Below are 22,969 nucleotides of genomic sequence, written 5' to 3' on the forward strand. Positions count from 1 at the left end.
CCCAGACAACAAACCTGAGGTCCAAGGAGGAGGAACGGTGGGGATGCATGGAGGTTCGGAAGGGTTGGGCCTCCGCCTCCAGGCTTCTTCTTCAGTAAATTACTTAATAATGTCATTTGCCAGTGTTTTTTTCCTTTTTATTGAGTTGTTTGTTTTACTTCCTGATTTGTAGTTCTTTAAATAATTCTGGATATTAACCTTTTGTTAGCTACAGCTTCATAAATACTGTGTCACAGTCTGAAGCTTGCCCTTTCATTTTGTTTATGATAATGTTCATTGGTGAAAGTGGAACATGTAACTGTTGCTCACAACTCACTGGTCAAAACTGATACTATGGCTGTTCCCAATACAAAGGGACCAGAAAAGTCAGTCAAACATTCTCAGAAAACAGAAGTGTCTTAGTCTGTTTTTTACTGTTAATACCATAGACTGGGTAATTTATAAACAATAGGAGATTATTTGGCTCATAATTCTGGAGTCTGGGAAATCCAAGAGTATGACTGGTATCCGGTGAGTGTTTCATCCATGACAGAAGAGCAGAAGGTGGATAGGTGGATGCTAGTGCACAAGACAGAGGAATTGGGAACCAAACTTTCCCCTTTCATAACTAAACCCACTCTCAATAGCAGCCTTAATCTATTCATGGAGGCAGTATCATCACGCCCTAATTACCTCTTAAATGCTCCACCCCTTTTACTGCAACAATGGCAATTAATTTTTTTTCCTTTTGTTTTTCCTTTTATTTTTTTTAGGTTTTTACCATAAGTGCCTGAACTCACTGGAGAGAGAGACAGAGAGAAGGAAAGTGAGAAATCGCCCCTCAGGAGAGATGGTCATACCACAATTCCTTCTCCATTCTCCTCTGGGGATTCTGGGTATTCTGGCACATCGTCCCATTGTAATTTTCGAGCCTTAAGGTCTGGAACACTACTTGCTGATCCCACCAATTAAGTTCCCAATACATGAAAATTTAAAGGACACATTCAAACTATAGCCAGAAGTTATTACATATTAATGTATACAAGCATATTATTTTTTTGATTTATAGCCTATGTCTTTTGTGTCCTTTTATAAATATTTTTGTACCCTAAAGTCATAAAATATCTTCCTATATTATCTTTTCAAATTTTTTTTCTCTTTTTTTTTTATATTCAGGTCATTGATCCATCTGAAATTGAGGTATTTAAAAAAAGTGATGTGATAGGGATATAATTTTATTTTCCAAACAGATCATCTATTTCCAGTACCATTTGTTGAATTGTCCTTCCCTCCTCCACTGATTTATAAGGCGATTTTGGTCATATATCTAGTTTCCTTATAATCATTTATTCATTTGTGGTTTTTGTTTATCCCTGTGTCACTATCACACTTGTTAACATTATAGCATTACATTAAATCTTGATACCTAAATACAAAAGTAAAGATCAACCTGCAAAATTAAATTGAAAAAGATAGGATATTTATTGAAGTTGTGTTGGATTTACAAATTCATTTAGAGAGAATTGACATGCTTTAAGACACTAAGCTTTTTCATTCGTAAAACTCATTCTTTCCTTTTTGTCTTATTGCATGACTTTTACCAATGTTTGTAACTTGTTTTGCATCTTATGTAAGATTTAGTATTAGGTATCTTTTATTTCTGGTTGTCATTGTGGACTGGAATATTTTTCCTTGACATTTTTTCTGATTTAAATTAGGATGTGTCCAAATGTTTATTATTTAATATGATATTTACTGAAGACTTGTCAGATACCAGTTATCTGTGTAGAATGTCCCCTACTCATTTCAGTTTGCTAAGACTTTAAAAAATTATTGTCTTAGGTAGTAGCAGAGATAAAAGAAGAAGGCAAATAAGGAATGCATTATGAAAGTAGGATTAATGGAACTTATCCATGGATTGGAGGACTCAGGAAAATGAAGGAAATCCAAGATTATTCTCAGCCTTTTTGCAGAGCAACTAGCTGGACAAGGAGAAGAGAAAATCTAAAATTTCCTGTAGTATAGATTAAAATTGAGCAACCTGACCATGTTTCAATCAGAGCATCATCACCATTTCGATGAGATCACCTAGGGAGAGTCTGTGGTGAGAAGCAATGTGCCCTGGAACCTGCTGACAAAAAAGGGTTGAATGGGGACCAGCAGTTAGCATAATGGCTATGTCGCTAGACTCCCACATAGTCGACCACGGTTCGCGTCTGAGACCTGGTGGCTTAAAACTCATGCTGGACGCGTGTGCGTGCATGCCCAAGATCCCGAGAGAAGAATGGAGGAGAAGGGATTGTGGCATGGCCATCCCCCCTGGGGGGGGTGATTTCTCGCTTTCTGTCTCTCTGTCTCTGTCTGTCTGACGAGTGCACACGCCCTATAGCAAAAACCTCTCTCAAAAAAAAAAAAAAAAGGGTGAATGGAGGTAGAAGGGTCATAAAAAGTTGAGAAGAACCACCCAAGGAGGTGTGTGTGGCAGGGGGTAGGATACCAGATATGGTGCAGTTTACTTGCTAAGATGGAGATAATTACAAGGAATAGGTTTGGGGAGGAAGATTGAGATCTTGGTTGTGGATACATACAAATGGTCAAGATTACTAGATATTCAAGTAGAGATGTAGAGTAGGTAGTTGGACATACCCTAGAGTTCAGAGAAGTTTGACCTAGAGATATTAATTTGGGAGTAGTCAGTATTTAAGTCGGTGGTTCTCAATCATGGCTGTACATTAAAAATCATAGGGTAACTTTATAACATTTATGTATACCCAGGCCCTAATCTAGACCAATTACATTAGAACCTCTAGAAGTGGGCATTGAGCTTAGCAAAGTATTAACTCTCCAGGTGATTCTGATTTACAATCAGAGATGACAATCATTAATAGACATCAGTTACCTTCCTCCTTTAATGCAAACAACCTGGGGAATCTTGTTAAAATGCAGACTCTGTTTTAGTATATCTGGTGTGCGGCCCATGATTTTTACCTTTCTGATGCTCTCCCAAGTGATGTTGATGCTTTCAGAGCATAACCCACAGTTTGAATACTAAGGATATAAACAATGTTTAAGGCAATGTCACTGGATGAATTCACCAGGGAAGTGGATGTACACAGTCAAAAAGTCCAAGGATAGCTATTGTTTTTCCCTGTCAATAATTGAGAAATTGGTGTAACCATATAGCAGGCAAATGATTACACTTAATCAGGATCAGAACTTGGTTGGACAAAAATGCAGCAGTGAATAAGGGGCCAAAGTGTAGACTGTTTATGCAAGGGGTGATTATAATAACAAACCATGGACTTTAGATTGCGGAAGTAGGATGATATCAAAGGGTTACTAAAGTGGAAATATTAAATAACAAGTAAAAGAAAAGAGGGGTTGGTCAGGAATGATAGACTTAAAATCAGGATTTTGGTGATAGTATGTTTATTGGTGATGTCAAAGAAAGGAGTGACAGAGGTTGGATAGAGAAGAAACGTCATTGGAGGTAAGAAAGTCAAAGACTTAGATGCCAAGAAGTTGGGAGAGTGGTATGCATGGATGTGAAAATTTCCAAAAGGATGATTAGAAATAGAAATGCAAGAGAAGAGAGTGAGCTATGTACTAAAGTCCTCAGTGAAGAAAGGGTGCCTTAGTGTCAGCAGATGGTAGCACAATCAAGATAGGGATGATATGATCTAGTGATCCCCAGAGATTCTGGCTCACTTCAACTGGGATGGGATAAAGTCACCAAGCAAACAAACAAACAAAAAACAAAACAAAAAAACAAAACAAAAAAACTTACATATTATTTTTCTTTATTTACTTAATTTTATTTATTATTTTTAAAAAAATTTGCTAGAGGATGAGTGCACTCATGAGAGAGAGAGAGAGAGAGAGAAGAGGAGAGGAGAGGAGACAGGAGGGGAGAAGAGAGGAGGAGAGAAAGTGAGAAAGCAAGCCACCAGGTCCAGGAATCGAAATGTGGTTGGCTGGCCATGTGGGAATCCAGTACCCTTAACTGGAACTCCACCTGCCAACCCCAACCCCAAATATTTTTAAAAGCTTCCTGGCAGATTATAATATGAACCATGTTTTAAAATCACAGCATTAGAGTAGGGTTGGCAATGAATTTAAATGAAAAGGAATAGGGCCACTGAATTACTAATGTCTTATATAGCTATTGGGAATTGTGAAGGCCAAACAACAGAAAATAGGACATGTAGTAAATTCAGAAAACTTAAGGAACTCAAACAAGGACATACAGCTAAGAAATGTTTAAGCTAGAATTCAAATTCTAATCTTTCTAATGCCAATGCCTGGACTATTTTCACCTTACAATGTTGCCTCGGAGGACAGTATTTTAGCACAGAAAATACAAAGATATCCTTGAAAAGAAAGTCAAAGTGTCCCTAACGAAATTCTTTATAAAAGGCCACAGTGAAAGGAGGCATCGTACTGGAGTGATTCCAATACTACCTGTGTATTTGCCCTTTTTATCCCTCTTGTACTTTCTAACAGTTTTGTTTCCCATCTGTAGCTGTCACCACTTCTTCAGGAAGCAGAAGCACTACATAAAACAGAGCCAGCATCAGAGTGTCGCCCACATGGATGCCAGCTGGCCTCAATGCCCTCCTCTCCCAAGTACTGTTGTCTGAGGCCTCCATTCTGGAGAGACAGAAAGGAGAAGGTTATAGCACAGCAGTCAAAGCCAAGCATTTTGTCTACCTGTACTTCTGCCTCCAAATGTATCAGTAGCTCTGTACAATGAAAATCTAAATTATTTGTGTGCACACATAGCAACTGTTTATTTGCTGTTAGCTTTGAGGACTCAGTGGGGGTTCGATACATTTAGAGAAGAGATCAACTCTGGGAGAGCCTAATCTCCTAAATAGACAAAGAGAAAATTGAAGCTGAAAATGCATCTTTCTACATCTGAGGGAGAGGCCAGTAACAAATACCCTTCAATTCCAGTCCCCTCCAGCTCAGAAAATGTTTTTATACGGGGAACACAGGACAGAGGGGACTTCTCAAAAGGGTCCTGCCTCTTATCTACTAAGAAATCTTTACTAGGTCTAGTTGGAAATTAATAGTGAGCACTAGAAATAGAACACCTTTACCTTTTAGCCACCAGGTGGGATGTCTTCCATCTATTACAAAATATATTCACTACTAGTTTTCTTGAAACTTCCTTTTTTTCCCATCACCATGCTGCCTTGGGACCAAATACATTCCTGAAACTTCACATCAGTATTTCTACAGATAGTGAATGTCAGACTACTCTGAAAAAAGTGACCCCTATCACATTCTGAAGAGGCCAGACTCTCCCTCTTAGTGGAGCTTGTTTGACAATTTATTTTTTTAACTATTTTTAAATTTTATTTATTCATTCATTTTACTTTGATCAGAGAGAGACATATACATGCACACACACGCGCGTGTGCGCACACACACAAACACACACACACACACACACACACAGAATAAGGGGGGAGGGAGTGAGAAAGCAAGCCACAGGATCTAGGACTCAAACCATGGTCGGCCATGTGAGAGTGTCTAGCGCCTTAAGCGCCTTAACCACCATGCCACCTGCTGGTCCCCAAGTTTGACAATTTATATAAGCCTCTACTTCTCAGAAGCTTCTACATTCTGTCATCCTCCCCGGCTTTTTGTCATTCAGCCACAATCTCATAGTGCCACCTACTCTTGCAGAAGCCACAACTCCCTTTCCCAAAGGCCTGGGCTTTCTTGTCTTGGTGCAAGGTACATGCTCCTGCAAAGTGGGAACCCACTGTCTAGAAGTCAGCTGCACCTGTGCATGAATAGAGCAGCTATTGCCCTAGGAACAGGATAATAGGGTGACATTAGAGAGATGACATCACTCAAGACAGACCTGCATGACTTAACCTATGACACAGAGGTGTAGAAATTTCAATCTTATGGATACAAAGACAAGTCTCTTGGGCTGCCCATTTGGCATCCTTTTCTGAGTGAAGTATCCTACCTGATGGACTTTTGGGGAATACTTAAGTTGATTGCTGAGTTAGTGCAGATAAAAAGTTTCCCACCTCTCATCCCCTATCTAAGACATAAGTGATTCTAGGGTCAGCAAAGACCCATGGACAGTCACTCAGCTTGCATGCACAGGAGGGGAGAACAGATGGTCATGGAGGGGACAAACTGCAGAGATTCTGCAGAGCTCACTTGCATCACTCCCTTCTCTTTATACAACAGTCGCCAGAAGAGGTTTCCAAGTGTCTGCTCCAGGCCACAGGAAAACAAACAAACAAACAAACAAACAAAAATCTAGGATAGTCAGACATCCATGCCAAAGCAAGGCTTGGCAGGAAAGAAACCAGACATAGGCAGGGAGGAATTTAAGTTCAAATTGACATGGGGCACATTTTCACTTTGAATATATGCCCCTGCAGAAAAAAACTCCTTTTTATTTTTATTGCTATTAAGTTTTCGCTGCAGGGCACATGTACTTGCCAGAGAGAGACATAGAGAAGGAAATTGAGAAATCATCCTCCAGGGAGGATGGCCATGCCACAATTCCTTCTCCTCCATTCTCCTCTCAGGATTTTGGGCATGCATGCACACGTGCTCAGCTTGAGTTTCCAGCCACCGGGTCCAGGACTTGAATTGTGATCAGTCATGTGGGAGTCCAGTGCCTTAACCACCATGCCACCTGCTGCCCCCCAATCCTTTTAAAATGCAGTACCCTTTTTCTAGAAAAGGGAAGGAAGCATTCTTACTCCTACCTACAACAGATTGCTACAAGGTGATAGTCATTTTGAATATTTCTTTTACATTTACCCCTTCCTTTTTAGTACCCTTTCCAGGGTGTAACTACTTCACAGGGTATTTAGGGAACTGGGCCATGGAGGACAGTGAAGCACATACTTCCCAGAAGGAGTACAGAAGGCATGGTGATGTGCGTGGTGGTGGAAGTGAGGGCAGGGAGCAGGGCAGCTAAACACACTCACTGAGCTATGATTTTCCATTTTTCCCTCATACCCCCAAGCTGCATTATCTGCCCTTTCCTGACATGCTTGGTGCCAAAAGAAGCTGACCTCAATGAACTACAGCAAAAGGCTTCTTCGCCAGCTGGCATCAAGCTGGGTCTGGCTAATGGTGGGAACTGGCAAGAGATCAGAGAGTGAGAAGAGAGTGAGATATTGATATTTATTGCCCTGTCACCCTCCTTACTATGTTGCATGTGGACAGAAACTACTTTGTGCTACCTAAAATCATAGCTCCTGCCAGGCAGCCCCTCTTACAGGGCTACCATTCTTGCTGAGCTCCAATAACACTGTTTCTTTCCTTTGGACCTTTAGTCTTAGGGGTGATATAGCTTCCTACTTTGGCTTTCCTATGGCTTGCTGTCACCTGAAGAGTTCCTTAGTTCTGCATATATAACACCTTTATTAAGCTCATATCAGCTAAACTCGAGTACACCATCTATTTCCTGCCAAGACCCTGACTTGTATTCACTTCCACAAATTCTGTTCCACTGAATTTCAGAAGATTCCCTGCCCTGAGGGGAGAGATCACCTGATCCAACTTCCTTTTCTAAATAGACTGATCTGCCTTTTCCCAAATATTTGAAACATTCTCCCTACACTGGGCTCTCCTAAATTAAGGTTGCATTACTTTGTTTATACAATAAAAATGAAGATGAAGCCAGTTCCATGTTTTTTCTACCTGTTCTCAGTCATCTTTCTGGAGGAAAGGGGATACTGTAGACCCAATTATTTTTCTTCTTTCTCAGTGAGGTATGTTCAACTTTCCTTTCCTTAAACACTTAATCCAATTCCATGAAGGCGATAATACAGGGTGCGAATTAAATCAACAGTTCTGTATTATCTGTTATACCTCTTGTATTTCCCACATTAGTGGTAGGAGCCATTCACAGACCAAAAATGTCTCATGATGTTTCTGACAACCCAATGTCTTCTTTTAAATTAACCTCTCTTCTCCAGTCCCACAGTTACTTCCTTAGTTGAAGACTTGATCCTTTGGGGCCAGCAGGTGGTATGGTGACTAGGGGCACTGGACTCCCATGTGGCCGACCATGGTTCAAGTCCCGGACATGGCAGCTTGCTTTCTCACTTTCTCTTTCTCTCTCTCTGTCCCTCTCTGGTCAAATTAAAAAGTAAATAAATAACTAAAGTTAAATAAAATAACTCCTTTAAAAAAAGACTTGATCCTTTTACACCTAGATTATCAAAATATCTCCAGTCTCTCCCTATTCGCTTTCATTTTTCTCACTTTAGCTAAACTCAACCTTGCAAAACCCACAAATATGTTCATGTCACTTCCTTTTCAATGGTCTTTGATTAGGATAAACTCCAAACTCCATATTCAGGCATAGACGGTCCCCCAGAATGTGGCTATTGCTTCTCTTTCCAGCCTCAGCTTTTGCCACCTCCCCTTTCACACTCATTCCTCACTATCATGTGGCCTGCATGCCTTTACTTGCATTTCATCTTATCTAGTGCATTCTTGACATGTGCATACTAACCCCCCTTTCAACTCTCTAACCCATCTTAGGTGGTTTTCTGTTTTTTTGTTTTGTTTTGTTTTGAGAGATTTTTGCTATAGGGTGCGTGCGCTCACCAGAAAGACAGAGACAGAGAGATAGAAAGTGATAAATCATTCCCAAGGGGGGATGGCCATGCCGCAATTCCTTCTCCTCCATTCTCCTCTCTGGATCTTGGGTATGCATGCACACATGCCCGGTGGGAGTTTAAGCCACCAGATCTGGTACTTGAACCGCAGTCAGCTACATGGGAGTTCAGTAACATAGCCATTAAGTTAACTGCTGGTCCCTTGTTTGTTTGTTTTGACCATAGAGCAAAAGTGAGACAGAGAGAAGAAAAGTGAGAAATCACCCCCACCCTCAGGGGTATCCTCTTTTTGAGGAAACTTTCCCATGAACCCCTTCTTCTCTGAATTCTTTTAATAGCCCCTCTGTGATCCTTTGGCACTCCTTCTTCACTTTTCTAGCATTTATCACACTGGAAATTATTTATCAAATTGTCAATACCTCACCTCTATCTTTTTCAGGGTGAAAAACTGAGTCTTCTTCCTTTTATCCTCTGTTCCTAGCATAGAATGAAGCCTGTATTAAATTGCTCAAGAAATGTTTCCTGAATGAGTAACTAAATGAATGAATGAATGAATGATGATCAGAATATATATTTGATTCATTTACCTACGTAAGGTCAAAGAAAGAAGTCTGATCCTTTGAAGATAGCATGTAACTCATGAAGCCGGTTTTCTCCATTTCTCTTCCCCTAGGTAAGGTTGAACCTAAATTGTGCTGAAACAATTAAGAATATAAACAGATGAATTGAACTTTTGAGTCCTCAATCCCTAAAGCTGTAGGGATTGGAACAATAGCACTGGCCTGAATTAACTGGGAAGTGGGGAGTGGTAGCGTGAAGGGTGAGACAAATTCTGCCCTCAGGAGACACTAAGTTCCTCTACACCATTAGTCAACCTTGAACACAAATGCGAGGAAGACCAAGTCTAAAAATACATCAGCCCTAGGTGACATCAGGACTGTGCTCTTTTATATCTAACTTGCCCTAGAGGCAAAAGGCTACTGTGGATTTTCTAGTCAATAAAAATGAACATGAAGAGCAATTTCAATAAAGAGCCAGCAGAAACAGTCTTGTCATTATCATTGTGAATTCATATTTATTAAGCGCCCAACAAATGTTAGCATCTTCTCAGAACATTTGGTAAACTTCATTTCTGTATCTGTCAGGGACTAGAGAATACTTGCCACTATATTTTGATGCCAGTCACTCAGCCAGAACACAAAATGAACTGCTGTGAATATTCTAAAGCATAATGAGGAAGGGGACCCAAGAATATATACAAGCACCCTTGATTAATATTTTCTTCTCTGGGAGTCACCTTCCACCCAAATTTCCTCACAATTAGGGAGAAAGAAAAACAGAATAAAAAAGAAGTGCCAATGTATAGTCCTGAGAAAGTCACAGATATTTGAACAGTGGTATTCCAGAGATGTTGGAGTTGGGAGGAGGCAATAAATACCGAAGGGAGGGCTGTATGAATGGAGTAATAGGAACCAGCCCTGTCCATCTGCTGGTCCCTCCCTGCACAACTGGTCTTACATTGCTTTTGAGCTTTAGGGTAAGTGAGAGACAATTCCGTACAACTCTGAAGAGCTATTTGGTAGTGTAAATCTCTTTCAAGTGAAGAATCTCTATTTTGTATTAAGGAACACTTTGGGACTTGAGGGTTAGTGGGTGCTTTCTGGTTAGGTAAACATTTGAGAAAATCATTGTTCTAGATGAATTTTGTAAATAATCACTGACCCACTGGCTTACGGGAAAGTGAAAATGAATGACAGCTGGGTTGAAAATCATGCAAACACTAAGCTCCACTACTGGTAGGTGGATAGCAACTGGCCTAATCTTTGTACCTCTATTTAGGGCTTCCTGGCCTCCCCATTCCCACCCTCTGAAATCTTCTTTCAAAGCTCAAGGTTTGAGGCAGTGGTCAAGCTCCATGGAATAAGAATTGGTGTTCCTCATAATGTTCTCCACCAGCATGACAGGCTTTGGGTTTCTTCCAGCAAAGCAAGAGAGCCAGGTGCAGATCAACATGGCTGCAGCTGCTCCACCTCCAGCACAGTAATAGGCCCAGCCAAGCTGACAGGTACCTGTGGAAACAGGAAAAGCAACATGAGGGTTGGTTTGTCTTCTCATATGTTCTTTTAGATAAAAAGCTATAGTAATTATACCTGAAAGTGCAGTCTTCTTACATTCTTTTGAAACTATTAAGAGCAGGGTAAGAATAGGAAACAGAGAATGTCACAGTGTGTCCTGTTTCCTCCTTTCTTCCTTTGCTAACTGCTGACCTTTGCTTTAACAAGAGGTTATAAGATTTTATTTTCTTGTTACCAGAGTAGAAACCTGAGAGTGGTGTGGGTGGTGATGGGTGTTGTGATGCAAATGACAATGATGACAAGAACAACTTGATCAAGTGTCAAGCATTATGCTAAGCTCTTTACACATAAGAGGAGAGTTTTAAAAGTTCATGGAATATGGAATTAAATTATTAGTTTATTTTGGTCCAGAAAAAATTGAAATCCATGCACAGAAATTTCATAAATATGCATTTTTTGTGAAAGTTTTGAAGACCCCTCATGTATCTCATTGATCATTACAGTAACAATATGAAATAGGTACTCTTATTAACCTTGTTTTAGAACAAATGATGCAACCAAAGCACAGGCTAAGTTAATTGTGAAATAATCACACATCTATAAAGTGCTAGAGTCAGGATACGAGCCCTGGATCATCATGACTCCAGAGCTCCACACTGATATGCTACCACTCACGAGTTTTAACCACACTGATATGCTACCACTCAACGAGCCTTTTAAGGGCCATATCCTGTATTAATAGGAGATTTGACAGGCAAAATCAAATCCTTTTCTCCTTACTACATGTCTCCATCCCAATCCAGACTGTCAACACCCACAGAGGAAATATGCATTGAAATCAAAGCCAAGCTTCAAACAGGGGAGGGAGAAAGGAGTAGTTCAGGTTTGAAGGGTAACCTGTTCAAACTGTCCCTATCACTTGCCATTTTATTAGAAGCAAATTATTTACTTTGAAGGATTGGGGGGGGGTTGGTGTTTTTGTTTTTGTTTTTAGCAATCTTGCAGAAAATATGAATGGCCACAAGGAGGAAAAGGAGCTATTATTTTATTAAATATCAGAATAACTACTAAAATAAAGTGCTTATGCAAACTAGACTCCAGAAATTGGGGTAGGGGCTGAGTTATACAAAGTTGCAAATAGGTCCTGAAAAGAGAGATAGATAGAAACCTTCCTTCTTTAAACAGACTCGCAGAAAACTAGTTCCAACTACAATCAGTTGAGGATGCTAAGACTGATCTTCGAAACAATTTCATTTATAAAAGGCTAAACCCAGTGAAATAATCAATTACTTCTATCCACATAATACCCAGAGAACCTTAATTGTCCTTCTTTTAATTGACTAGTTGCTTTGTCATACAAGAAGGCTAAGGTGGTCCCATGTTAGCCTACTTTGCTATTCCATTCAGGCCACCCAAATTTCCCATCATAGAAATAGTCTTGCTACCACAAAATCATCGTTTATGCTGTCTCTCTTGCCAGAAAGACTGTCTCTCGAGAAGAAGCCACGGGTTCCACATGGCTACAGTGAACTAGATTTTTAAGGGAATGAAGATTTTCTACTAATAATTCAGCCTCCAACAAACGAGCTAGCATGAGCACAATAGAACAGCAAAGAGATTTTAGATCACCTCTGTCTGCTTGCTCCTGAACATTAAGGATGAATTTCAAGAATTTGAAAGAAGCACAACATCCATTAGATGACAAGAAATCACCGCTGGATCACGAGAAATATGGGAAAATGAGAAAATACCTCTCCTCCTAGGGAAAAGAGTAACTCTTCATCTATAAGCAGTTCGGTGAAAATCATGGAAATGTCTGATAAGGAATTCAGATCATTCATAATGTCTAAGCTAACAGAGATGGAAGAGAAGAGAGATAATGAACTGCTAAAGAGAAAGTAGAAAGAAGTTGACGAGTTCCAGGAGATGAGGAAATTCCTGCAAGATCTAAAAGAGGAATTCCACACTTTACAAAAGACCCAATCAGAACTGCTAGAGATGAAGTCTATAATATAAGAAGTAAAAATCTCCCTTGAAAGTATTAAAAGAAGACTAGATCATTCAGAAAATAGAATCTCAGATGCAGAGGAGAAAATGGCTGGCCTAGAAAAATCCACCATGAAGGCTGAGAAAATGGCACAAAAATTTGAGAATAATATGCGAGAAGTACTGGATACCATCAAACGTCCAAATATCCGGATAATTGGCATTCCAGAAGGTGAGGAAACCCATAAGGGCATTGATAATCTATTCCAGGAAATCCTGCAAGAAAACTTTCCAAACCTAGAGAGGCATTCAAAGATCCAGTCCCAGGAAATACAACGGACCCCAAATAGAATCAACCCTAGAAGATCTTCTCCAAGACACATTATAGCCAGGTTGACCAAAACTGCAGACAAAGACAAGATACTAAGATTAGCAAGAGAAAAACATCAAGTTACCTACAAAGGACATCCCATCAGGCTAACAGCAGATCTCTCATCAGAAACAATAAAAGCGAGGAGAGAATGGGAAAATATATTCCAAGTGTTAAGAGAGAAGCAGTTTCAGCCAAGAATACTGTATCCGGCAAGATTATCTTTCAGGTGGGAAGAAAAGACAAGAACATTCTCAGATAAACAAAACCTGAAAGAATTTACCAGCACCAGACCAGACCTCCAAGAAGTTCTCAAGGATGTGCTGTATCAGGAAAACTAAACGCAGATACATGGAAATAAGAGTCCAAAAACTGAGAAAGTAGCTAACTTAATCATAGGGACAAGTCTGGAGTTGAATACTATATCCCAGAATTTAATCAGGAAAATTGAACCAGAACAGAAGATAAAAGTATATGAGACTGATAGGTTCATGCACCTACCATTTGAACAGAATCCTAACCTGTTTCCGGGCTTTAAGCAAAGTTCCTTGGCGGTTCTTTGATTTAAGTTAAAACTGGTTTTCTTAGTAGTAACGAGGGAACTCACCTTTGAAAGTAGTCAGGTTATGTAGGAAATTGTGTGATCAATGCAATGTGGGTGGGAAGGGAATGGAGGACAATTTTGGACACTAGAGGTGGTGTGAGAGGAGGGTGGGAAGGGACAGAGGGTCAGAAAGAGGGGTGGAATTAATTCTAGCAACTAGAAGTGGAAATTTATATTTTTTGTAATGTGCATGATTGAGTCACTATGCAGTGTGTACTGGATGGGAGATCGCATACAGAAAACAAGAAATGGAAGATCATTTGCTGACAATAACATGTTTGTTGATGTGCTTGATTGAGACAATATACAGTATACTCTGGATGGAAAATCTCATTTTGTATGCTATAATGATATACAGTGGATGAATGCAAATAAATAAATTGAAAAAAAATTAGAATAATAGTAATAATAATTGGGAAAATCATAGAAAAGATATTGAATGTTGAAGCAGGGAGATTAATGTCTCTGTATTGACTGACATGCATAGCATTCCCTTTTGAAAAAGCAATGTAATACACTGTAAAGTTATGTGTAATCCAATGTAATATAAACAAGATTATGATGATAATAAAAATTTAAAAAATAAAAATAATTAAAAAAAAGAAACACTGTCTCTCCTCTTTTTTTTTTTTTTTTTTAAGAGACTGATTTTTGCTATAGGGCATGTGTGCTCACCAGAAAGACAGAGAGAGACAGAGAGACAGAAAGCGAGAAATCACCCCCCAGGGAAGATAGCCACACTGCATTCCCTTTTCTTATAGTCTCCTCTTGGGATTTTGGGCATGCTGGCACATGCGCCTGTTTTAAGTCGCTGGGTTCTGGATTTGAATCGCTGTCGACTACATGGGAGTCCAGCGATGTAACCATTATGCCATATGTTGGTCCCAATCTCTCCTTTTATTCACCAATTCATTTCTTCTTCTGAACACTATTTAGGACTCAGCACATGCTATAAGCTTTCCCTCACTCCGTAAGCTCAAATTACTTCAACCAAGTAGCCCTCCAGGAATTCTTCTGTACATCCCATACACAGCTGCACCTGTTGGATAAAATCTTGAAATGAAGATTTTAATTTCACATATTTTTAAGTCTTCACTCTCTCCCTTTCCAGATTGTTAAGTCAACAGTACAAATGTATTTTTTTATTTTCTTGACAGTGCTTCACATGCTCTATCCAGAGTGGTTACAATTTCAGTACATGTGATTTTGCCTAATGGTATTTTGAAGCTAGGTGCACTTGCATTTTCAATCTTCAACACCTAAAACTATGGCTTACATTTTAAGTTAAAGCTGCAAAACCAGCTAAAACAGTATTCTATTTTTTCTGGAATGCATCATGGTCCCTTATACCACAAGGCCTATGCACATTCTGTTCTCTCTGCCTAAAACGCTTACAGCATGTGCAAGGTACACACGTACCCATCCCACTATTCTCCTTTCTTAGTCAATGTTTAATTATGCTTCAGAGATCAGCTCAATCATTAATTTCTTATTGCTGTCTTCCTGGTCTTCCATAGGTCAATTCCCTCTTCCTAGCCTCTCATAGTATCATGTATCCTTCCTTTCGTACTTGAATGGATGAATAAATTCCTTATGCCCTCCTATGACAAGTGTCAAGTGTTAGTCTTTCAGAAGAAATAGTACTTTACCAATAGATGTAGGAAGCCATATAACTTCTACAACTCCTTTGGCCCCACCCAAAATCATGGTGAAAACTAGCTTACAATAACTATGTACTAAATGCAAATCTTAGAGAGAGAGGGAAAATTTGAAAGAGAAGCCTCTTTAGAGAATGGACTCCAACTATCTCCAAAGTGGCCTCAACATGCACAATGGTAAACTCTGGGAAGGGTAGATTCAAAAATGTTATGTGAGGCAAGCAACCAATAAGTCTGTTTCCCCCCTTTTTGTTACACCTTCCTGTAAACACACACATACTCATGCAACTACTTAAAATAGAAGGTTGTATAGATGCTTTGAGATTTATGGAGGGGAAACAATAGAGACTGATAAACCTTTTACTTCTGCCATCATTGGGAATAAGGTTACAGATTTTAATGCATCCATTTCAGTCTGAAATGTGAGGCTCAGGCAAAAGCTTTAGGCATCCTTTCAAACAGAAGGGTAGAGGCAGGATCCAGACCCAGTCTCTTTACTCTCAATCCAGTGTTCCGTCCTCTACTGGTTTTCTCTCCCTTTAAAAACCATTTTCCTCTTACAGAACCTTTGACCTTCAAGCACTAAAGATGGAGAGGCTTTTAAATAAATTTGTAGCAGACTTTCCTGAGTTTCTCCCCTAGCCACTTCAACCAAGATCTCCTGTGCTCACATTGCAGAGTAGACAGGAGCTACTTCTGAGGTGAGCCCACTGTCAGGCAACTTCTTCATCCTCAGCATAGTCTCGCTCTTATCTAGGCAAGGTATCAGAGTAAAGACCTGAGTAGAAAGGTCTTTGTAATCCTTACTGAAATCAGAACAAGTATCACTGGACTAGGAGCCAACACTAAAGTGCTTCCATTGCCACTCAATGTGCATTGTGATTTCCTCTCACAGAGATTCCTGTTGTCCCACCGAAAAGCATCTAAGCCCCAAGCTGCTTCCACACAGGAATCTAAAGAGAATCAGAAGACATATATCATCTATCCAATGCCCTCCCCACAATCCCACCTTTTATGTGCTCAGGGGAACAGAGCGGTTACATTACTGGCATTACAAAAAGGAAAAAAGAAAAAGAAAGAAAGAAAGAGAGAGAGGGAAAATGCAGATCTTTTAGGAACTACCTTTCTAACTTACAACCTGCAATAAGTACTAAGCTACTCCTCAGAAAGCTCAGACAGTAGTCTGATGGCCTACAGAGAAATCTTCTGTGGAAGGGTGCAAAAGGAGGGAACAGTGCTATGAACTACCATGTATGCTTTGCCTTCAATCATCTTTTTGTGAAGTCCTATGGACCATCATCGATCACTAAATCTTATTCTTTGAAGTACTGTTGATATATATATTCTTTTGACAAATATTTATTGAGTGCCTACTATGGACCAGGCATGTTGAATATACAATCTCATTTGATTCTCACAGTAGCCATGCTTATTCCTATTTATAACTGAGAGAAGTTTCAGAAAGGTAAGTGACTTGGTCAACTTATACAAGCAGTCTTTGAAAAGTTCATGAAAACTCTGTATTAAGAAAAAAATTATGTATGGATTTCAATTTTAGCACCAAAATAAACTCATACTTTAATTCAATTTTCCATGAACTTTTTGAAGTATCCTCATAAGTGTCAAAGTTCGGATTTGAATGACAGGTCTACCTCAAAGTTCATTATCATCCATTTCAACTATGCCAGGAGAATGAAGTCAAAAGCATAAATTACTATGGTCCAAGTTTTATGGGAAAACATGGTGCCTTCAAACAATCAGTTCACCTTTTGGGGCTTCAATTTTTTTTTTTCTTTAAGAAGAAATTTTACTGGAGATATTTCTAAAAACCCCTTACAATTCAAAAATACTACAGGAACATCTGTGGAAAGAGGGCTTATTTATAGCTAGGAGAATTCAGGCTCAAATAAGGCTCTGAAAACAGATAATATTTTTCTTCTTTTCTTTTTTTTCTTTTTTTCTTTTTTTTGAGAGGTTTTCGCTATAGGGCGCGTGCGCTCGCCAGACAGACAGAGAGAGACAGAGAGACAGAAAGCGAGAAATCACCCCCCAGGGGGGATGGTCACGCCACAATCCCTTCTCCTCCATTCTCCTCTCAGGATCTTGGGCATGCACGCACACACGCCCGGCCTGAGTTTTAAGCCACCGGGTCCGAGACACGAACCACGGTTGACTATGTGGGAGTCCAGCAACATAGCCATTACGCTAACTGCTGGTTCCCTGAAAACAGATAATATTTTAATATGGATTTGGTAGAGGGAAGTAAGAATTCCAAGCAGAGGGAGTAGTTGATGTGATCAAAGTTATATACATGGAAAAGTAGATGATGTTGTTTCAGAAACACCAATCATTCAGTGTTATTTAAGAAAGAACCTATTATTCCCAAATAATAAGCTGAATCAAGAAAGCCTGTGAAATTATTTTCCCATAAGTAGAGGGGAACACTGAAAAATTTCTGACCAGGGGATGATATGATAGAGCAAGGTTTCTCAGCCTTCATGCTATGGAAATTTATTTGGTGAAAACCAAAAATATTGCTAGAAATTTTCAAATGTCCCTGTGGGAGGGAGGGAGGGCTTGCTTCCCTTTGAAAATCACTAGCTTAGAGATACAATTTGGGATACAAAAGCTCTATCTGAAAGATTGGAAGTAAGTGGAGACTATAGGCAGAGATAACTAACCAGAGGCTTGGGATACTGCTACACATGCAAGGATACATAAAACAGCCTCCACAATAAAGAATAATCTGATTTTTTAAAAATGTCAAGTTGTCAAGACTGAGCAACTCTCACTTAGGCAAAGACGAGATATTTACACTTCAAATTTCCTTCAAAATGAATCTTGGTGACCAAAGGATTTCCTTCAAAATGAATCTTGGTGACCAAAGGATTAATCTAAAAGAATGGAATTTCCTCCTTAAGAATGGCCAGGCATGGTCCTCTTGACTTGAGAAGCAGACTGGGACTGAGGCATGGTCAGCCTTTGAGCATTTGGATATGTTAGCCCTGGAAAGCTGGGAAAGGACAAGGAGAAAGACCTCATAAGATATTGATGAGGAAACACTAATTCTCTGGGAATCAAGAGAGTAGAGTCTTTGGAAAAACATTGAACCCCAGCTCTCTCACCTTTAGAATGGGGGAATATAATAAAGTACCTGCCCAAAGACAGGGCACTAGGCCAGATGATTTTTGAAGTTCCTTAAGAAATAGTCAGGTTTACTGCTGCCTTGTCTTCAGGTTGAATGCACTGACTCAGCCTCCATGCTAGAATTGTTCAAGAGCCTGAGTCCTCAGAAAATACTGCAGTGAACTGAGATCACACTTAGAGATTTTCTGCACATCCATGCATGGATGTCTCTGAAGAGAAAGACTAGGTAGCAGGATAGGGGGAGATTAGTGCTTCTAACTGCAAATTAGCTTCATGCAAAGCTTCTGGATGAGCCCTGCAATAAGCCTGCTCCTTTTTGTGCTCTTCTGTATCATTTCTAACACCCTATCTGTGAGTCACTCTATTCCAGTGTTGAATTTGCTGTGACAGAATCCCTCATAAAAGTTATTAAATCATCACTCAGCAGTGGGCCTGACATTTAAATCAAGACATGTTGCTTTTATTCCAAGTTGCAAATCAAATTAGTTTGGAGTTTCACTCTGTTTCCTTTGATTCAGCATTAAGTTATGTTATTACAGCTCTGCTGTTTAAAGAAAAATTGTCACTGGTTGTCACCTAAACAGACCGCCCTTCCCAGATCCCCAGTCCTATACCCTTTAGGGGCATGGTGTCTGGCCAGCTGTCAATGGGTCATGATGAGTTACTGAGAAGAGTTAGTTTGAAATGATTACTTGTGTTGGGGCATAGCAATGGTGTGTGGATCAGAATTAGGAATAAAAATAGGGCAGATTCTGAAAGAAAGACTTCTTAAACGGGCATGTTCATAATGCCAGCTTAATATACTAATAAAGTATATATCTATATATACCTTATGAAAACCTCAGTTGTTCAAGAAAACATATTACTGTTAGTAGCCACTTACTTTGACTCAATCTCCATATGTGTGTGTGTGTGTGTGTGTGATTCTGAGTATGCTCTTAGGATCCTTCTACTCAGATACTAAGTACCATAATATATCACTAAATCCCTCTCTGATGTAATAGTTATAAGGCTATTTCAGAGAAGATAAAAAGAGTGAGGTAAGTCTACCTTTTGAGTTGTTCAAGTCTTCTTTTTCAGACAATTATTTGATAGAATTTCAGGCCCCCGAATGATTGGAGGAAGAGACAGGGAAGTAGGAATATAGCAAGTGTGCAGTGACAACTAATGCCTCCCAAACTGACTAGGTCTGGATGAAATGAAATGGAACTTTCAGATATATGAAGATTTCATTTGACACAAATGTTTCCATCAGTAAACTTCCAAGAGCATCTACTCTAAGAAAACAAAACAAAACAAAGAAAAACATGCTTTTATATTTTTCTTTTTTTGGAGAGGATTTTTTTTTTTTTTTTTTTGCTATAGGATGCGTGGACTCGCCAGAAAGACAGAGACAGACAGAGAGACAGAAAGTGAGAAATCACCCCCCAAGGGGGATGGCCACACCACAATCCCTTCTCCTCCCTTCTCTTCTCGGGATCTTGGGCACACTTGCACACGCGCCCAGCATGAGTTTAAGCCACCGGGTCCGGGACTCAAACTGCGGTCAACTACATGGGAGTCCAGCGACATAGTCATTACACTAACTGCTGGTCCCATGCTTTTGACCCAGGATTAGTGGTAAGAAGCTCTGGATATTGGTGTGGTAGAGGAGAGGCTAATGGAGTGAGGGGTAAGAACTGGGAAGTAGCTTGGAGTCTCAGAGTGAAGCAAGAACGGATAAATCTATTTGACAAATGTGAATAGTTCAGTGATGGAGAGGGAAGTTGTATTACGCTAAAAAGATGAGATCTAAATTCTAGAAATTCTTAGAGTCAGAAGATCGGGAAGAGAGGTATTTCAGGTAGAATGCAAAAAGAGCTCTATTGACATTTGTTTTCTCACTGCTCTGGCCTTAGATAGGCAAAATAAAGGAAGGAGTGGCCCCAGAGATGGAGGAAGACCTGCAATGAGAACCTGCAGTTATCTTTGATCTTGTCCTCCAATGCAAAGGAGTAGAACAGACATGTAGAGATGTCTATTCAGAGGCCACCTTAAGGGCCTACACAACCTCTCTATATCAAGTAAGGGTGTCTATATTATCCTAGAGGATACAGAAACATACATAGTAATAATGGAATAGAAAGTTAGGGGGAAGGAGCAGAGAGAGAGCAAAGAAGAGAAAGAGACTAAAAGAGGGTCAATGAGGTAGGTAAGAATAGAACACTAGAGATCATGGTACATGATAACTGATGAGGTAGGAGGGACTGAGCTTTTTATCAGACCTCTTCCTAGTAAGAGTACTAATTTTTTCCAAAGCAAACACAGCTCAGAAAAATCAGTTTCTTTATACATCAATGTGGTACCATCTAGGTTCATGAAACCAGGCTACAACTCCTCTCCCAAACTGCTGTTTGGTGTACATGGTGGGGATGAGGAAGAGGAAGGATTACTATTGGCTGACTCAACGTATTTTTGCCTTTGGACCTGAATTTTGTGTTAGCAAGAGCAGCAGGGGTTTGGAAGAAGCTGATCATTCCATGCATTCAGAGATACTGCTGACTTTAGAGTCTCCATAGGTAGCAACATAAAAACATTTTCAATGCGGGAACCAGCAGTTGGAGCAATGGCTATGTCGCTGGACTCCCACGTAGTCGACCGTGGTAAGCGTTCCGGACCCGGTGGCTTAAAACTCACACCAGGCACGTGTGCGTGCATGCCCAAGATCCCAAGAGGAGAATGGAGGAGAAGGGATTGTGGCATGACCATCCCCCCTGGGGGGTGATTTCTCGCTTTCTGTCTCTATGTCTCTCTCTGTCTGTCTGGCGAGCGCACGCGCCCTATAGTGAAAAAACCTCTCCAAAAAAATTTTTTTTTCAATGCAACCAAGCTAAATGAGCAGAAAATTTTCTCTGCTAGGCTTAGCAAACACAGATGAATAATCTTCAAAGATAAAGCAAAGTGAATGAATTCAAGAGCAAATTCCAAACATCATACCACTTCCATCATGGCCCACAGCAAGAAGACAGCCAAAGCTGTGAGAACAGTTCTCTTCTCATTCCTTAGGCTGTGTATGAGCGTCAACAGCAGCCCAGATTGGAGGCACAGAATCTACTGAAGATCCTAGAAGCCTTTCAGGCTCACTTTCCAGGGCAGCAAGGGGGAAAAAAAACTTACAAAAACTTCAGCTGTTCACTTTCCAGGGAAGCAAGGGAGAAAAAAAACTTACGAAAACTTCAGCTGTTCAGGAAAACATGTTACTACTAGTAGTCACTTAGACTCAATCAGGTCTGTTAGGGAGGTAGGCTCTAGGTTTCCAACTCTATTTTGGTCCAACTTAATGTTCTAAAGGGTAATAAAGGACTAAGATACTTATGAGAAAGTCATAGAAGTACACGGTGAAATATCAAGACCTCTTGACAGAGGTGTGGTGATTTGTTTTTTTTTCTCCCACACATTTTTCTGTCAAGCAAATAGCATCGTTCTGTTGAAATCTTCCCCATCTCTTCTGAGCATTTGTTTCTGGCTTTTCTTTATGCTTTGCCAAACTGTATTTCCTATTTATTTTCTTATATAGATACCCTGAATTTTAGTCACTCTGTTTTAAATTTTTCCCCCCATGGGGGGAACAGTGTCTCAAATAAAGTGAAATTATGTTTCTGGTCCTTTCTCTAGATTGTCCCACACCTGGCCTTGCAAATGCTATCATGTCACCCTTTAGTTCTCTTTTTATAGCCCATCAGCTACCCTTGGAACATCTCAGGAGAGCTTTAGGCACTCTCCCCAATGAAACAGGTCAAATACCAGCTAACCGAATATTGGACCTTTTCATTGATTTATTTTTCTTTTTCATTTAGATAATAAAGATTGTTACTCACAGATAAGAGAAAACATTAGGTACTTGATATGGCAACACATACACTAAAATTGGAATGATACAGAGGAGATTAATATGCTCCCCTGCACAAGGATGACATGCAAATTCGTGAAGCATTCCATATTTTTGAAAGACTGCTAAAGCTAAAGGGAGAGATAGGTTGCAATACTATAATTGTTGGGGGTCTCAATACTCCATTATCTCCTTTAGACAGATCTTCTAGACAAAAAAACAAGCAGAATGGACCTAAACAATACTTTAAGTCAAATGGACTTGACAGACATCTATAGAACTTTCTACCCTAAGACCACAAAATATACGTTTTCTCACCTCTGTATGGAACCTTTTCAAAGATTGATCATATGATAGGACACAAATCAAACCCAGCATCTTCTCTAACCATGACAGAATTTTTCAAGGAAAAATCCTTGAAAATATACAATCACACGGAAACTAAGCAACCTACTTCTGAGTGACTTCTCAAGTACTGAAGAAATTAAGTCTGAAATCAAAAGATTTATGGAAACAAATGATAATGAGTACACGAGTTTCCATAATCGATGAGACACCACAAAAGCAGTAATAAGAGGGAAATTCACAGCAATTAGTACTCATAAGAAAAAGGTGGAAAGGAGGCAAATAAACAACCTAACATCATGCCTCAGGGAGTTGGAAAAAC

At 39.7% G+C, this 22,969-nt stretch overlaps 1 protein-coding gene and 1 non-coding gene across 2 annotated transcripts in view; one reads left to right on the forward strand and one right to left on the reverse strand.

Annotated features, from left to right (window-relative positions):
* Positions 1-10,444: 10,444 nt before the first annotated feature.
* Positions 10,445-22,969, reverse strand: part of LHFPL1 (LHFPL tetraspan subfamily member 1) — a 75,366-nt gene continuing 62,841 nt past the window's right edge. Inside the window, exon 3 of the mRNA XM_006167739.1 lies at positions 10,445-10,663. Coding sequence (XP_006167801.1) covers positions 10,482-10,663 — 182 coding nt within the window. The 3' untranslated portion in view covers positions 10,445-10,481. The remainder of the gene's footprint in view (positions 10,664-22,969) is intronic.
* Positions 22,311-22,418, forward strand: LOC114005956 (U6 spliceosomal RNA). The gene has a single exon (XR_003547743.1). It is a non-coding gene; the product is annotated as a U6 spliceosomal RNA (small nuclear RNA).

This window comes from Tupaia chinensis, unplaced genomic scaffold (genome assembly GCF_000334495.1).
Source record: "Tupaia chinensis unplaced genomic scaffold, TupChi_1.0 Scaffold144991_2, whole genome shotgun sequence".
In the NCBI taxonomy this organism is placed as follows: Eukaryota; Metazoa; Chordata; class Mammalia; order Scandentia; family Tupaiidae; genus Tupaia; species Tupaia belangeri.